Raw genomic sequence first — 18,319 nt, 5'->3', positions numbered from 1 at the left:
TAAAAATATTTTATAGTTGTACTCCCACTATCTCTTGCTAAGTGATTCTTATTCCTTTTTAGGACGTCCTATGAGTTATTTCCTTTTTTGGCATTTATGCTCTTATCTTTTTTATTTCTACTTTATTCTCGCTGTTACTTTATTCACTCTCCATTGTATTAACAAAACTTCATTTTCTTAAATAATGTGCTGAAAAGGAAATGTCTCTCTTAGCAAGAGACGAGTGAGTACAACATATGGTAGAAACTCAGTAGCTACAGTTTATAGGTCGATGTTCTGAGTACTACTCAAAATGTGTATTTCGACATTTTTATTGTTCCTATATCGATACCAATTACAAATAATCTACAAATAACTTTTATATGACTGAAGTAGAAAATATCATAATTCTATCACAAGAATAAAATAGAAAATTGGTAGCCTTACTAAGTGGGATTAGATTGGGTGGATGTGCTTTACTTGGCAACTAGCTAACTGGATTGTTTTTCACAATAATCTACTCAGTTTTCATGATTTCTAAGAAAAAGTGCAACCAAGTGCAAGGAGATAGAATACTAAAAGCATGGCAATGGCAATGGCATTGTTTTAAATATCATTGTCACTTTTTTGTGAGAAATTACAAATGATAGTATTTCTTTGTTGGGAAATGATTATTATGAACTCTGCACTCTTGATAGATTCTTGCAATTTAACCATACATGGATTGATAAGCCTGAATTCTTAATTAGTAGTAATGAACTTTTGTTATTAATTCCAATCAGTTGCTCACCTTCCTTGGCTTTTCGACGAGGAAGTGGAAGATGACGATCGACTCCTCTATCTCCTCGATGTAAGCTGATTGCTTTGCATTTATTTCAATTTCCTTTATGCTTACTACTCACATTACCTTTTATGTGAAGAACGAACCTACGGTTGTGATGATCGAAATGCAAATTAATGAAATGACAACATGCAAGGAAGAACACAAGCGAATTACGTGGTTCGGCGTAAGCCTACATCCACGGGCAGAATCTGGTGTGTTTCTTTATTGATCACTCGAGAAATTACAAACATAAGAGCACTCAAAACTCTCAAGAATTTACAAGATGGAAAACCCTCAACTCGCCCGAAAACTTCTTGCTTCGAGAGCTAAAAACGCACAGCTGAAAGATAACACTTCCTCTCTTGAATTCTCTCTCTATCACTTTTGATTTCTGTTGTTGTTGGTTCTGGAATGAATCGCAACTCCCTTAAGAAGTATCGATCAAGAAAACCGCCGAACAGCTTCCTTTGCCGAACAGCTTCCTTTGCCGAACAGCTTCCTTTTGCCGAACAGCTTCCTTTTGCCGAACAGCTTCCTTTGCCGAAAAGCTTCCTTTTGCCGAACAACGGTTATAACCGTTTCCAACGGCTAGTTCCTGTTTTGGTTCCCAACGGCTATTTCCTGACTTGATTCTTCCACCAGCTCAATCCGATCTTGATGAGCTCAAACACTAACAAATCCTCCACCTTTGAGCAATCTAAGATCCATCACTACCAGTTCCACCTTCCTTCCCATACTTACAAATTTCGGACCACCCCAACCAAATCCAAGCAATGTCGGAACTTGGATCTTGGTAGGGCTTTAGTAAGTGCATCAGCCGCATTGTGCTCGGTGCTGACCTTCTCAATCTTCACCGCACCCTTCTCAACCTCATCTCGAATGAAATGCAGCCTCACGTCTATATGTTTGCTGCGTTCATGATATGTCTGATGTTTCGAGAGACAAATCGCGCTATTGCTGTCGCACTTGATCACAACATTCTCTTGCTTCACCCCAAAATCACCAACTATACCCCTAAGCCAGAAGCTTTCCTTTACTGCCTCAGCAAGAGCTATATACTCTGCCTCCGTCGTCGATAGAGCCACCACGGATTGGAGATTAGACTTCCAGCTCACCGCGGAGCCGAACAAGGTAAATATGTACCCAGATTGTGAGCGCCTATTATCAAGGTTAGCTGCATAATCTGAATCGCAAAACCCAATAATGCTATCCTTATCTCCTTCATTCTCTGATTTGAACATTATTCCCAGATCACTACTTCCTTTGAGATACTTGAGAATCCCTTTCAAAGCCAACCAGTGCTCTCTTCCCGGACAGGACATGTATCTGCTCACCACGCTTACCGCATGAGAAATATCAGGCCTTGTGCATATCATCATATACATCACACTCCCAACTATGTTGGAATAAGGTATCTGGCTCATCTCTCTTTCTTCTTGCTGATTTCTGGGACATTGTGATTTGGACAGCTTAGTCTGTTGTGATAGTGGAACTGAGGTTGCTCTACTCTTGTCAATCTGATATTTGTGCAGTACTTTCTGAATGTAGCCTTCTTGGGACAACCACAACACCCTCTTATCTGCATTTCTGAATATATCCATTCCCAAAATCTTGCTAGCACTCCCCAGATCCTTGATTTCAAATCCCTTTTTCAATAAGGCTTTCACCCTATCTAGCTCCTGTCTATCTGGTCCAGCAAGCAAGATGTCGTCTACATATAATAGCAAATACACAGCAGGTCCCTCAGACTTTGATTTGAAGTAGACACAACTATCATATCTGGAATTTATAAATCCCATACTCTGCATATGTTCATCAAACTTGATATGCCATTGTCTACTTGCTTGCTTCAAACCGTATAGACTTTTCTTTAGTAGACAAACCTTATCTTCACTCCCATGTATCACAAATCCCTCTGGCTGATTCATGTATATAGTTTCCTCAAGCTCTCCATGAAGAAAGGCTGTCTTCACATCAAGTTGGTCCAAAAACCAACTTCTTTGAGCAACTATAGCTAGCAAAATTCTGATTGAGGCATGCTTTACCACTGGAGAAAATACTTCATTATAGTCTATTCCCTCCTCTTGTGTGAACCCCCGAGCTACAAGCCTAGCCTTGAACCTAATCTTGTTCCCAACCTCCAACTTTTTCTTGTATATCCACTTACAACTCACTGATTTTTGTGTGGAAGGTCTCTTCACAAGCACCCATGTCTTGTTCTTGATCAGGGACTGTATTTCATCTATCATAGCCTCCATCCACTGCTTGCTCTCCTTAGAACTCATAGCTTCCTTGAAGCTTGAAGGCTCTGCATACTCTATGTTTTCTGCAACACATAGTGCATATAGCAAGTATTCTTCTTCACTGTATCTTGTAGATGGTTTAGGGATTCTTCTGACCCTATCTCTGGCTAGAACATAGTCACCCAAATCCTGCTGCTCTTCTTCAGGGTTCAAGACATCAGCATCTGCTTCTTCTTGTTCACTATGATTTCCCATCTGCTGTTCAGGCTCAGCAATTCTATCTGCTCCAGAAACCTCCACCTGAACTGATTCCTCAGCCTCCTCAGGTTCTGGAACACCCATCTCCACCATCCTCTCAGGCTCTGGTTCTTTCTCAGAATGAGATGGCCTCTGGCTCTCTTGAGCCTTTTCCAGAAATGGCATCCTACTTTCTTCAAATTGCACATCTCTAGAGATAATAACTTTCTGATTTCCTGGCTCTATGCACCACAGTCTGTAGCCCTTCACTCCCTTTTGGTATCCAATCATCACACATCTCAAGGCCCTTGGCTCCAACTTACTTTGCCTGATGTGTGCATAAGCCATACAACCAAAAATCTTCATATTCGAATAATCCATGGCCTTTCCATACCATCTCTGATCAGGAGTGTCAAAAGCTATAGCTGAAGAAGGACTTCTATTGATGAGAACTGCTGCCATACTCACAGCCTCACCCCAGAATCTCTTAGCCATTCCAGAGCCAAAGAGCATACATCTAACTCGCTCTAGGATGGTTCTATTCATGCGCTCAGCAACTCCATTCTGTTGGGGATTAGATGGAGATGTCCTATGCCTCTTCATACCTTTCTGCTTGCAGAAAGAATCAAACTCCCCACTCAGAAATTCCAGCCCATTATCAGTTCTTAAACACTTCAAAGAACACCCTTTCTCCACCTCCACTTCCCTACACCACTCCTTGAATTTCATGAATGTCTCTGACTTTTCCTTCAAGATAAACACCCATAATTTTCTAGAAAAATCATCAATAATGGATAGAAAGTATCTACCTCCACCCAATGAAGCTGGTGTAGCTGGGCCCCACAAGTCACTGTGGGCATAGTCTAGTGGTGACTTTGAGCTGTGAATTCCTCTTCCATAGGGCAGTTTCTTACTCTTTCCGAGCACACATTGCTCACACAAACCCAACTGCTCATTGGGATTTTCCAGCTTAATCAGCTCCTTCTTGGCCAATTCTTTAATTCCAGTTTCTCCCAAGTGTCCGAGTCTGAGATGCCACATTCTTAAGTCTAATACCTGCACCAGATTCACAGATCCAGTAACCACACTTGCCTTTAGATAGTATAGGCTTCTCTTTCTCTCAGCCATCATAACAACATCACCATTCTTGACGATGTTCATAATCCCATCAGATAATATGCAATTATATCCTGCTGCATCCAACACTCCAAGAGAGATCAAATTCCTCTTAATCTCTGGAATAAACCTCACACCAGTGAGTAACCTGATGGAGCCATCATGAAGTCTAAGCCTGATGGACCCAACTCCTCTGATTCTGCATATCTGGTCATTTCCTAACAAAACTGATCCAGCTGCATTCTTGATTTCCTCAAAATGACTTCTAGTTGGACACATGTGGAAGCTACATCCAGAATCCATGATCCATGGAAGTTCTTCCATGTCCTCAGTCACACACAGAGCCTCCGGGACCACCAACTCTTCTGCAATATCAGCATTGTTCTTGCCATTCTCTTCCTCGGCCTGCTTCTTCTTCCAAACCCAACAATTCTTCTTTATGTGGCCTGGTTTCTTGCAGTGATGGCATGATCTGGTCTCTTTCCAGTCAGCTGTCTTGTTTTTCCATGGCTTCTTCTGTGACTTTCTTTTCACATTCTTCTTGTGATCAGCAACACTCAGACTCTCAGACACCATTTCAGTGGACTTTGGATTAGATTTCTGGATTTCCTTGAGCTTTAGAGCAGAGTACACCTCTTCATATCCAATCTTGGACTCTCTACCAAGAAGTATAGCATCCTTGAAATGCTCATAACTTGGTGGCAAGGAATTCAACAACATCAGAGCCTTGTCCTCATCTTTAATCTCTTCATCAATGTTCTCAAGATCATCGATGCATTTCCCAAATTCTTCGAGCTGTTCCAACACACCTTTTCCATCAGCAATCTTGAAAGTGAGAAGTTTCTGCTTCAGGTGCAGCCGATTTGCCAAGGATTTGGCCATGTATAATGACTCCAACTTGGACCAAACTCCAGCCGCTGTCTCCTCCTTTGAAACTTCTCTGAGGACTCTGTCATTGAGGTTGAGTATCAAGGTACTATATGCCTTGTACTCTCTGTCTTGAGCCTTTGCCTTCTCCTTTTCATCAGGCTCGGGCTTCTCCTCCTCATTACTGCCTCCACCATTTAGGGTTTCCCATAAACCCTGTTGCATCAAGATTGCTTTCATCTTCAGCCTCCATAGGCCAAAATCATTTCGGCCTGTGAACTTTTCAACATCAAACCTTGTTGCAGCCATTATTCAAACAGGTTGAGCGCCTTCTTGAGAAAAAAAAAACAAAGAAAGAACTCCCAAAACTTTATGCCTTCTCGATCAATTCAGTGGACGAATTTCCCACAGACGGCGCCACGTTGTGAAGAACGAACCTACGGTTGTGATGATCGAAATGCAAATTAATGAAATGACAACATGCAAGGAAGAACACAAGCGAATTACGTGGTTCGGCGTAAGCCTACATCCACGGGCAGAATCTGGTGTGTTTCTTTATTGATCACTCGAGAAATTACAAACATAAGAGCACTCAAAACTCTCAAGAATTTACAAGATGGAAAACCCTCAACTCGCCCGAAAACTTCTTGCTTCGAGAGCTAAAAACGCACAGCTGAAAGATAACACTTCCTCTCTTGAATTCTCTCTCTATCACTTTTGATTTCTGTTGTTGTTGGTTCTGGAATGAATCGCAACTCCCTTAAGAAGTATCGATCAAGAAAACCGCCGAACAGCTTCCTTTGCCGAACAGCTTCCTTTGCCGAACAGCTTCCTTTTGCCGAACAGCTTCCTTTTGCCGAACAGCTTCCTTTGCCGAAAAGCTTCCTTTTGCCGAACAACGGTTATAACCGTTTCCAACGGCTAGTTCCTGTTTTGGTTCCCAACGGCTATTTCCTGACTTGATTCTTCCACCAGCTCAATCCGATCTTGATGAGCTCAAACACTAACATTTTATTCACTTTTATTTTGAAGAATGGAAGTCTTGTAATTCATTTTATTAAAGTTTCTCCTACTCCCTTTCATCTTGATTTTATTATACTACTACTATAATTTAATTTAAGGGAATGAATCGTTGCATATCAGTCACCTCCAAAAAGCATTTCAAACGGTTCTTACTCTAGCAACAAAGGAACTTTTCCACATTGCATCAGTGAGATAACCAGGATCACTGCGCCAGATCTTCCATTTGATGGTAAAACCAGCTGTTATGATTAATTATGATTATAAAGAGATTTTTGGCTTTTACTTGTTTATGGTCAAAGACTCTGACTAAAATGGAAAATAAGACTCCTATTTGTGGACAGATGGAGTAATTGAAGTATAAACGGATAAACCACCTTAGCCTTACTTATTCATAGGCAGTTAGTGAATGCAACTAACTCACCTTGAGTGCAAGGACAATTCAGAACACGATATGCGCAACGATGCAATAGGGGTGTATGCGATAGATTTCGGAAATATGGGTCTCAATTCGCTGAACTTTCGAGATTTAGAATTAAATTCGCTGACCAGATCGAAGTATGTCAATTTTCCAGAATAAGAGATTTTTACTTTTTACTCCTTTTCTCATTTTTTATTCCTATTAATTCCAACACAAAAATTATCAATGGACTAAAGTACCCACATCAGATTTGATTTGAACCCCAATTCCCATCAATTGACGTGATCAAGAATGCGATCTTCGCCCTGCTTCAAACTGGACTTTGGCATAAGCCCTTGAACTACTCTTCCCTGGCTGACCCTCTAGAGCCTCCACGGCTCCTCTCATCTCCTTCGTTTCACACTCCCACATCCTTCTCTATTTCACATTTTTTTGTCACTAGAAATGTCTTTTAATTTCACCCCATTTCGGATCCCGATTCTGATACCAACGTCGGCGAGAGCAACCCAATCATTATCCAGATGTGGGCACGCGTAGCGGAGATTGAAGAACAACAGTTGCGGGAACAGGTGCAGGCGGCAGTCCCTAGGCTAATCCGACGTTGTCGGATGATTCACCGTAACCATGCCGAAGCTCACGACCGGTTGTTCGCGGATTACTTTGCCGAGCAGCCAAGCTATCCGGCGACAGTTTTCCGTCGGCATTTCAGAATGCAGAAGGAACTTTTCTTGCGCATTGTAAATGCACTTTCGGCCCGTTACGAGTACTTCCAGCTCTGCACCAACGCCGCCGGAAAGATCGGTCTGTTGCCGCTGCAGAAATGCACGGTTGCCATACGACAGTTGGCTTACGGAGGAACTGTCGATATGTTCGACGAATATCTTCACGCCGGCGATACGACTGGACGCGAGTGTCTGAAGAATTTTTGTCTAGAAGTGAGAGAGACATTCAGAGACCTATATGTGGAAGCCAACTGTAGCTGATTGCCAGTACTTGTTGGATTTGCACGGGAGGACGCACAACTTTCCTGGAATATTGGGCAGCATAGATTGTATACATTGGCAGTGGAAGAACTTCCCAACGGCGTGGAGAGGCTAGTTTACAACCGGGTTCAAAGGCACGCACCCCACCATCATACTCGAAGCTATTGCCGATCAATGACTCTGGATTTGGCATATGCTTACTTCGGTGTTGCCGGGTCGAATAACGACCTCAACGTCCTGCAGTCCTCGCCACTCTTCAATCAACAATGCAGGGGTTTAGGCCCAGCTATTGACTTCACTGTCAACGACAATCCCTATAAGATGGGTTACTACTTGGCTGATGACATCTACCCGTCGTGGCCCATTTTTTTTAAGACGATCAGATGCTCAACTGAGCCGAAGAGGGCTTATTTTGCCCAAAAGCAAGAGGCCGCTCGAAAGGATGTGGAGCGGGCTTTTGGTGTGCTCCAAGCGCGTTAGGTATTAGTTAAAGGCCCGTCGCATCTATTTTACCTTGGAGATCTCGCTGATATCATGTATGCATGCATCATCATGCATAACATAATAGTCGAAAATGAAGGTGAAGGAATCGCAGACGTCGTCGATGAAAACACTGCTGGACCAAGCCACGGTGTTGCAAGCGAGTGTCATCGCCATGGTCTACTATACAACGATGATGAGCGTCTTCAGGCATTCGTTGACATGCGTCAGGCTGAAGTCCATCGTGTACTCCAACGCGATCTGATTGAGGAACTTTGGTCACGGAGGCACTGATGTTTTATTTAAATTCGTTTCTCGTTGTATTCTGTTTTCCAATATTGTAATACATCAAAGAATGAATTTATTATGTAATTTTATTTATATTATTTAGACATTTATGCTTTATTTAGTTTTTAAAATGAAATATGTTTTTTTGTCGTATATTTTACGTTGTCTTTAATTACATCAACAAAAATGTAAAGATTAAAATAAAATAGTGATGATGTGAAAATGAGATAGGCTCTCACTGCAGAGAGATAGGCTCTAGAATGGGCCTGCTAACGTAGCAGGAAAAAATAGAGATAGGCTCTGAGATGGACTCCGGAGATAGGCCCTCTTAGTTTAATTTGATTTATAGTTTAGTTTGAAAATATTATGACTGAGTAAAATAATTCATTGATATACACGACTAGTCGGGCCCATACTGAAAACTAAGTCTCATGTTAATATTTCTTTTACAAACTTCAGAAAGAAATGAGGATTAATAAATAGACGTGAATTAGATACTTTAGAGAATGTTAATTCTATTTGCGAGATTGATTGAAATAATAAAAAAAATTTATAATTATGATAGTAATGACATTTTTGATACAACCATCAATATTTTGAATATTTAATATAAATACTATTCAAAGTACTATACAACCAATCGGATATAAAACTTGCACACTTATAAATATGGCTCTTTTTGTGTATATTTTCACTAATAAACGAAAGAAGATGACAAATAATTGCCTAGTTGCAGATAAAGAGATGGAGACTTAACCATAGAGTTTTACCAAAAAGTTGTAACTCGACAAAAGCGATTTTAGACCCTTTAACAAAAGCAACTACACAAATACTCCTATGCATTCATTATTTTATGCCACTATCATAAAGCACCAAGTTTTACACTATTGCATGCTACCTTTACTTCTGAAATAGAAATCTCTCAATTTTCTTCAATCACAAAAAAAAAGGAGAAGAAAAGCTTTACAATAATAATCCCCCATCTTTAAGCATTTCAGATATCCCAATTTCCCCAAAATTTTCCTTAACAATAAAATAAAAAAAGAATAACAAGGTGCTAAACTTAGATATTTGTAATTAGAGTGATATTTGGGAATGTGATTTATACAATCATCCACCATATTTGTGATTACGGTGCTTTTTCTTGAAAACTGATTTTGTGAACAACAAACACGCCATAACCAGCCCCACGCCTACTGCTCCGCCAAGCACCACGGCAATTATCTTCTCTCTGTTCCATCCTTGCGCCCCTACATTTATTCAATATATAAAATTGAGATAGAATTGAGTCAATTGACGATCGGAAAATCACCTGACGATGAAAACTGCGGTTGCTGGTTGTTGCTGGCGACGCCGTTGGGGTAATAGGTGTAGCTAATGTAGCAAGTCTGAAGGTATATCTGCGCCGAGATCGCGCTTCCGCACACCGATTTCGCCTTGTCGATCGCGGATTTCACGCAGCTCACGCAGTCGCCGCCGCTCAGATCTCCTTCGCACTGACCTAGCACGTACACCGACTCATAAGCCGCCGCGTAGAATCCTCCGTTCACGACTCCTTTCACTATCTCCCCCAGCGCCAGATCCAATCGGTCCCCAAACCCGCCCCCGCTCGCCCGGGTGGAGCCGCATATCTTGTAGAGAAGCTCCACGCCGCTCACCTGCCTGAATCCGGAGATCTCGTAGCGGAGGTAGCAGCCGTTGAGCTGGACTCTCGCCGCGATCGCTTCGCCGCAGAGCTTCTGCGCCAGATTGGGGGCTTTCCTCACGCAATTGGTGCAGTCGCTGTTGGAGATGTCGCCTCGGCATTGGAAGAGGCCGCTGACGGCGGCAGAGGTGCCGTCGCCCGACGTCGTTTTGTAGAACTTGGCGGAGGAGGATTGGGAGATGAGCGCGTCGAAGAGAGCGCGGAGGGTGCTGGTGTAGAGGCCGTTGGAATTTTGGAAGTTCTGGTCGGCGCAGCCTTTGAAGACGAGGGCGGAGTAGTCGGTTGAGGAGGTGAGGAGGAGCGTGGAGGAGAGAGAGAGGGCGAGGAGGAGAAGGAGAGATTGAGACGGTCCCATCAGTTTCTGAGATTTGTGATGATTTTTGGGAGGAGAATTTGTGGGGTCTTGTTGTAGATTGGATTCTGGAATTTTGGGGAATTTGAGATTGAGAGATGATGTTTTAGTGCGTTGTGTGTGTGAAAATAAGCAGCGTTACAGTTGGCAGTCTTCATTATTCAAGCTCACATTCTAATTTAATACCATCACCTTTTTTGTTCATTTGTTTACTAATCATGTTCATGTGTCTCTATTAGTAATACTACTAATTTAATTAGGCATCCATAATTCCATGTCTCTATGTCATCATTTTCCTTTTTTTTCTTTTTTTTGTCTAAGACAATCTCCATTAATGCTGTGAAAACTAAAATTACAGTTTTGCAAAATCAAGCCTATTAGGCCATCCACAATAGGAATAGCCCAGTAATAGCCCAGCCATAGCCTAACCACTGCCACATCATCAGCACTAAAATCCTCCTGCCACATCATAAATAGCCCAGTCATAGCCTAGCCACATCATAAATAGCCCAGCCACATCAATAGCCACATCACTAATAACAATTATATAGGCGTACATTATATCAGCAATGCAGTCGACGTGCCACAAATGCGTTGGCCCCTTAACTGCCGCCCATCGAGCCTGGAGCACCCCAAATGCGCGTTCCACGTCCTTGCGCGCCGACTCCTGCCGTGCCGCAAAGTAGGCCTTCTTCTCATCTCCTGGGCATCGGATCGTCTTCACAAAGACGGGCCACCTAGGGTATATCCCATCCGCCAAGTAGTAGCCCATATCATGTCGGTTGTCGTTGGCGACAAAACTGATGGCCGGACCGACACCCTGACACTGCTCGTTGAAAAGTGGCGACGAGTTGAGGACGTTGAGGTCGTTGTTCGAACCAGCTATCCCAAAATACGCATGCCAAATCCACAGCCGGTAATCAGCTACGGCCTCGAGGATCATCGTGGGATTCTTTCCCTTGTAGCCGGTAGTGTACATCCCCTTCCAGGCGGCGGGGCAGTTCTTCCACTCCCAATGCATACAATCTATGCTGCCTAACATCCCTGGGAACCCATGCTGTTCCCCGTGCATCCGCAGCAGATCCCGACAGTCATCGGGGGTAGGGCTTCGAAGGTACTGATCACCGAATATTTCAATCACGCCCTGACAGAAATACTTCATACACTCCAGGGCAGTCGTCTCACCGATGTGGAGGTACTCGTCCCACATGTCTGCAGCGCCTCCGTAGGCCAACTGCCGGATTGCCGCAGAGCAGTTTTGAATAGGAGTGTGGCCGGGTCTGCCAGCCGCATCGTGCCTAAAGCGGAAATACAGATATCGTTGCTCCAATCCGTTAACAATACGCATAAACAGGGACCTGCGCATCCTAAAACGGCGCCTGAAAAGGTTGGCGTTGAACCGCGGCTCCTGTGCGAAGTAGTCTTCGTATAGGCGCTGATGTGCAGCTACGTGATCACGATCAATCACCGCTCGGCGGTGTACCACTGGTCGAGGTCGAGGTACCGCCGGCTGCAAGGCCCTCTGCATCCATTGATCAATCTCACGGTTCGTATAGGCCTCTAGCGCTTCGTTCATTATACGCTCGTACTCCTCAGCATCCCCACCACTCCCACCACTACCACCGGCGTTACTCATTTCTAGGTGTTGATCTTGTACAGAAATTAAGATAGAGAGCACTCGTTAATACAAGTGGTGCGAATGAAAATGACGGGCAAGTCGCGTATATATAGTGTTTCGGAAACAAAAAAAAAATTAAAAATTCGCGCTAGGCGGTGCGTTAGGCGATCCGGACGCTGCAATAGCGCCTAGCGGATCGCCTAGCGCATCGACTAGCGCACCGCCTAGCGCCGCGGAACCGCCGAGCGCTAGGCGGTTTTTTTCCGCGAAATCGGCTAGGCGGCTGCAATAGTTCGCCTAGCGCACCGCCTAGCGCCGGCGCTCGGCTAGGCGGTGCGCTAGACGCTATTGTGGATGCTCTTATAGGTTTTTTAAAAAATATCTATCTTTAGATTTACATTAAACCTATACCAAAAATACTTTTTAGATTTTGATTTATTGCATATAAGTCCAAATCAATAGCCTAATTTAATTCTAATATTTGGTTAGTTATTAATTAGTGGGTTGGGTCATATTAGTTAACTTGGAAAAAAGTTAAATTAATACTCCCTCCGACCCACTTTAGGACTCCCGGTTAGAATATTCCATAAATGGTAATATGTCTCACATTCCACTAACATTTTTCTACTCATATTTTACTATAAAACTAATATATAAAAATATGACTCATACTCCACTATCTTTTTTCACAAATTTTCCTTTACATTTCTTAAAACATATGTCAAACTCAAATGTGACTCCTAAAGTTAGATAGAGGGAGTATTATTAGTTAAATTACAATATGGCTCTGTTTGGTACACGAAATTGGAATTGAATTCTATGGAATTGAATTGGAGGGAATTGAATTATAATTAAATTCCAAATCCTATGTTTGGTAAAAATGAGAATTGATATGAAATTTAATTGACATGTTTGATAAATATACATACATTGCACACACTACACACATTTCACATATTTCACACACTTCACACATTTCACATATTTCACACACTACACACACTTAACACACTACACACATCTCACATATTTCACACACTTCACACACTTCACACACTACACACATTTCACACACTTCACACACTACACACATTTCACATATTTCACACATTTTACACACATTTCACACTACACACATTTCACACACTACACACATTTCAAATGTGTGGTGTGTGAAATGTGTGAAGTGTGTGTAGTATGTCAAGTGTGTGAAATGTGTGACGTATATGTAGTGTGTGTAGTGTGTGAAATTGTGTAGTGTGTGTAGTGTGTGAAAGTATTAGCAGAATAACTTGTTTGTTCAATTTATATATCACACATTTCACACACTATACACACTACATACACTACACACATTTCACATATTTCACACACTACACACACTTAACACATTTCACACACTACACACAATACACACATTTCACACACTACACACATTTCACATATTTCATACACTAAACACATTTCATACACTACACACATTTGATACACTACACACACTTCACACACTACACACATTTTACATATTTCACACATTTCACACACTTCACACATTTCACACACTACACAATTTCACACATTTCACCCACTACATACACTTTACAAGCCATGAACAAGGAAAATGAACCTGAAATGATAGTTGAAGAGAGGGCATTGAGGGTGATAGTTCAAAAATCAACAATAAAGTTTCTGTTTGCACGAAGTCGCTGATTTTCTGCTTAGCTTGTTCCCGATTTCACTAGGAGGAGTGGGAAGACTTCTGGTAAGCAACTCTTCATTGAGAGGTATGTTCTTGGTATTTGAAGGCTTCGCTGACATCAAAGCTTGCTTTGGCTAACGACTTATTGAATCCGTTTTTCAACGTGAATGGGTCAGTGGACACCTAAGTTTTTGCCTTTCTTCTAAGCAGTCCGCACGAGCTTTGTTTGTTGCATTTCAAACTCTAATGGCAAATTAAAAAACACTTTAATTTTGAACTTCTCAACTTATACAAAATGATACTCCCTCCGTCCCACCGTAAATAAGGTGTATTCCTTTTTGGGTCGTCCCACTATAAGTGAGACGTTTCCTTTTACGGCAAAAAAAACAACACTCTATCTCTTTCCTACTTTTTTCTCACTCCTATTTTATTTTCTCTTCATTTAACCACTAAACACCACTACCCAAAAACTTGTGCCCAAAAACAATGTGTCACATATGGTAACACGGAAAGAGTACAACACACCCATATATGATAGCCTAGCCGTGACGTACCAGAGTACGTCGGACTCGTATATGATATACGACCTGGAGGATAAGGCCAGTCGAAACGTCCAAGGGGACATGGATCTGGAGGCTTACTGGAGGACCCTACATGGAGTATGGATAGAAATCGATCGGTGCCAGACAAAGACCATCACCTGCTGCGACAAAGGAATCGGTGAGTACCGAGATATCATAAATCAAAGAAGATTATATAAGTTCTTGGCAGGGTTGAACCCCCAATTCGAAGGGACGAGAAGAGATATCCTCAAAGAGAGCCCAACCTCTCCAGTAGATGTCGCATATGGCTGGGTGAAGAGGGAAGCCATACGGCTCAATATAATGCCGCCGGCGAACCTCGATTCAACCGCCGCAACAAATGGGGTGGGGCTCGAATTTGGAGCCCGAAGCACACGATTCCAGACCCAGCAGCCGCCGATCCGTTCCGGACAACACCACGCCGCCACCAACAACCTCCGCGGAGCAACCAAACCCGACAAAACCAAGCTATGGTGCTCAAACTGCGGTATGAACAAACATACCCGGGAAACTTGCTTCAAATTAGTTGGTTTCCCGGATTGGTGGGAGGAGACCCAAAAAGGAAAGGTCAAATTGGCCATCGGAGTTGAAGAAACTGGCGGAGCAGAGAGCACCGCTCGTGGGCGAGGCGGCGCTGAGGGTGGAACTCCCGGAGGCGGCGGCGGCGACAGACGTGGAGAGGAGGTGGGACAGGCAGCGTTCGCCGGACGTGTCGGAGAATCGGATAACGGGTCAGCATTTGGGGAAGGAGGTAATGGGTTAGGGTTAGCTAAACCCTACCCATTTTATGTTTTTCCAAATAGTCCTCATATTATTGAAAAATAACATAAAACCCCATGCATTGCAGACTGCCCCCCACACTTTGAATAATCCGAAAACTGACCCTATAGTATGTGGTAATACATTAGTCAGTCCTCATAGTTTTGAAATATTGCACGATCTACCCATTGCATGTACTGTCAAACATAAATTTGGTGACAAAGATGAACGGTGGATTTTTGATTGTGGGGCAACTGACACGATGACCCATGATAAGAAGGATTTTATAAATTTTTGTGGTACTATGAAAAGTCAGATACAGACTGCAGATGGGGAATTAACTTCGGTAGAGGGGAGTGGAACAATTGAGATTTCACCAACGTTAAGATTGTCAAATTGCCTATATGTTCCCAAATTGTCTCACAAGTTGATGTCTATTAGCCATATGACGAATGAATTAAATTGTACATTGCTAATGCATCCTAATTTCTTTTGTATTACATGATATCAGGACGAGGAGGATAATTGGGCGTGGCACTGAGCGTCAAGGCCTCTACTATGTTGATGAGATGGCTCACCAAGGCAGTGCCGCAATGCTGGCTCACGGATCTGCGACTCGAGACACTTGGTTGTGGCACAGACGTCTAGGTCATTTATCTCTTGGTTATTTTAAATTATTTTTTCCTAATTTTTCCCATCTCAAGAAGTTTGAGTGTGAATCTTTTGTTTTGGCGAAAAGCCACTTACAATCTTTTAAGTCTTCTGAAACTCATGTCAAGAGTCTGTTTTCTTTAGTGCATGCTGATGTTTGGGGCCCTGCGCCCGTTACTGGTGATCATGGTTTTCGATATTTCTTGTTATTTGTGGATGATTGTTCAAGGATGACATGGGTATATTTTTTAAAAAATAAATCCGAGGTTTATGATAAATTTATCCTTTTTTACAAACTAATCCAAACTCAATTTCAGACAACCATTAAAATCCTTAGGTCTGATAATGGGAGGGAGTTCGTCAATAAGGAAATGTCAAACTTTTTCATGGAAAACGGGTTAGTTCATCAAACCTCATGCCTATACACCCCCGAACAAAATGGAATAGCCGAAAGAAAAAATAGGATAATTATGGAAATCACTCGTGCCTTGTTTTTTATTCCAATGTTCCAAAATTTCTTTGGCCTGAGGCGGTTGCCACGTCTGTTTATTTGGTGAACTGTCTCCCTACAAAAATTTTGAAAATAAAACTCCATTACAACTATTATCTTCCCTAGCCGACGTGCCTGAACCTCTTACCTTACCCCTTAAAATTTTTGGATGTTCTGTATATGTCCATGTTCCCAAACACGAGAGAACAAAATTTTCCGCATGCACCATAAAATGTATTTTTTTGGGGTATGAGATCAACCAAAAGGGTTATAGGTGCTTTGACCCATCGTCTAGGAAGATAATCACAACCATGAACTATAATTTTTTAGAGTGTGAATATTATTACACCAGCCTTAGTGGTCAGGGGGAGAGTAGTAATGTCAATAGGTCAAGTGGACCCCTAAACTGGTTTGTGCCATCACCAACCGACTCTGCTGCGGAACCAACCGAGACAGTTAGTACTGCCGCTGAGCCTGTCTCGTCTGCAGTCTTCCTCCAGTGATATCTGAGGTAATCTCTGAAACTGGAATCAATAGTACAAATATTCCTAATGACTCGGCTGCAGAACCAATAGAAGATGCAGAGTCAACAGAGAATGTTGTGATCGACGGAGATACCGGGCAATACGCACTTCCATATCGAAGCACAAGAGGCGTCCCACCCAAACGATACAGTCCAGAACGTATCTCGAAGAAAAGTAGATATTCAGTGGCAAATCTGGCTAAAGCAAATCTGACAGAAATGGCAGGGGCCTTTATGACGGCTCTGTATAAAGAAGAAGAGATTCCCAAATCGGCGGATGAAGCAATGAAAATTCCACATTGGAGGGAGGCAATGCTTGTAGAAATGAATGCACTGATGAAGAGCAATACGTGGGAAATATGTGTGAGACCAGAAGGGTCTAGACTAGTGGGATGTCGATGGGTGTTTACAATCAAGAGGAAACCAGACGGGTCTATTGAACGCTACAAGGCAAGACTAGTAGCAAAATGCTATACTCAAACCTACGGAGTAGATTATGCAGAGACCTTCGCACCAGTGGCCAAGATGAATATCATTCGTGTACTGTTCTCTATTGCTGCGACAAAAGACTGGCCACTGCACCAATTTGATGTAACCAACGCTTTCCTACATGGCGAGCTGACTAAGCCTATCTATATGGAAGCCCCGCCGGGCTTTGAGGGATAACTCAAGACAGGAGAGGTGTGTAAGCTTAAGAAGACTCTTTATTGTTTGAAGCAGTCACCAAGGGCATGGTTTGGAAGATTTACGGAAGTAATGAAGAAGTATGGGTACAAACAGAGTAACTCAGATCATACTCTGTTTCTAAAGAAGAAAGAAGGGAAAATCACATGTCTGATTATTTACGTGGATGATATGATCCTGACTGGGGATGATGAGGAAGAAATAAGACAGCTAAGGAAGAACCTATTTGTCGAGTTTGAAATGAAAGATCTGGGCCTTTTAAAATATTTTCTGGGTATTGAGGTGATGCGATCCAAGAAGGGAATATTCATAAGCCAACGGAAGTATGGTTTGGATCTCCTAACAGAAATAGGAATGTTAGATTGCAAGCCTGCAGAAACACCAATGATGCAGAACCATGGTCTTCGACTGACTGAAGGGGCAGAACTTACGCACCAAACAAGATATCAACGCCTGGTGGGATAAACCAAAAAAGAAACTGTATCATCTATTTTTGGTTTATCTATCTTTCTCACACGAGGCCGGATATTGCATATGCTGTGGGAATAGTGAGTCAATTCATGCATAAACCTCAAGCCGATCACTGGGAAGCGGCATTGAGAATTGTGCGCTACTTGAAGGGAACGCCAGGACACGGGATATTGTTCGAGAACCATGGGAACTTGGCACTACATGGGTTCACCGATGCAGATTGGGCAGGGAATCCAAATGACCGAAGATCAACCGCAGGGTACTTTACCTTCGTGGGAGGTAATCTTGTGACATGGCTAAGCAAGAAGCAAAAGGTGGTGGCCTTGTCA

The 18,319-nt window shown here is 42.6% G+C and overlaps 2 protein-coding genes across 2 annotated transcripts; one reads left to right on the top strand and one right to left on the bottom strand.

Moving 5' to 3' along the window:
* Nucleotides 1–7,227: 7,227 nt before the first annotated feature.
* On the top strand, nt 7,228–8,169 carry LOC121760459. The gene is made up of 2 exons (XM_042156120.1): nt 7,228–7,681; nt 7,772–8,169. Exons 1-2 carry the CDS (start codon nt 7,228–7,230, stop codon nt 8,167–8,169), a joined length of 852 nt encoding a protein of 283 aa, XP_042012054.1.
* Nucleotides 8,170–9,361: 1,192 nt separating this feature from the next.
* LOC121762569 (plasmodesmata-located protein 2-like) lies at nt 9,362–10,691 on the bottom strand. Its single transcript, XM_042158473.1, has 2 exons — nt 9,770–10,691; nt 9,362–9,707 (listed from the first exon to the last, which is right to left on the bottom strand). Exons 1-2 carry the CDS (start codon nt 10,515–10,517, stop codon nt 9,568–9,570), a joined length of 888 nt encoding a protein of 295 aa, XP_042014407.1. The 5' UTR covers nt 10,518–10,691; the 3' UTR covers nt 9,362–9,567.
* Nucleotides 10,692–18,319: the final 7,628 nt, after the last annotated feature.

This window comes from Salvia splendens, chromosome 13 (genome assembly GCF_004379255.2).
Source record: "Salvia splendens isolate huo1 chromosome 13, SspV2, whole genome shotgun sequence".
Lineage (NCBI taxonomy): Eukaryota > Viridiplantae > Streptophyta > Magnoliopsida > Lamiales > Lamiaceae > Salvia > Salvia splendens.
This window is presented reverse-complemented; position numbering and strand designations above follow the sequence as displayed.

Excerpts from the sequence above, each read along its gene's own strand:
- LOC121760459 (XM_042156120.1), top strand. The coding sequence starts at position 7,228 with ATGTGGGCACGCGTAGCGGAGATTGAAGAACAACAGTTGCGGGAACAG. Across the intron at positions 7,682-7,771 it reads CCTATATGTGGAAGCCAACT|TGGAAGAACTTCCCAACGGC; the intron begins GTAGCTGATTGC and ends ATACATTGGCAG.
- LOC121762569 (XM_042158473.1), bottom strand. The coding sequence starts at position 10,517 with ATGGGACCGTCTCAATCTCTCCTTCTCCTCCTCGCCCTCTCTCTCTCC. Across the intron at positions 9,708-9,769 it reads ACCGCAGTTTTCATCGTCAG|GGGCGCAAGGATGGAACAGA; the intron begins GTGATTTTCCGA and ends GAATAAATGTAG.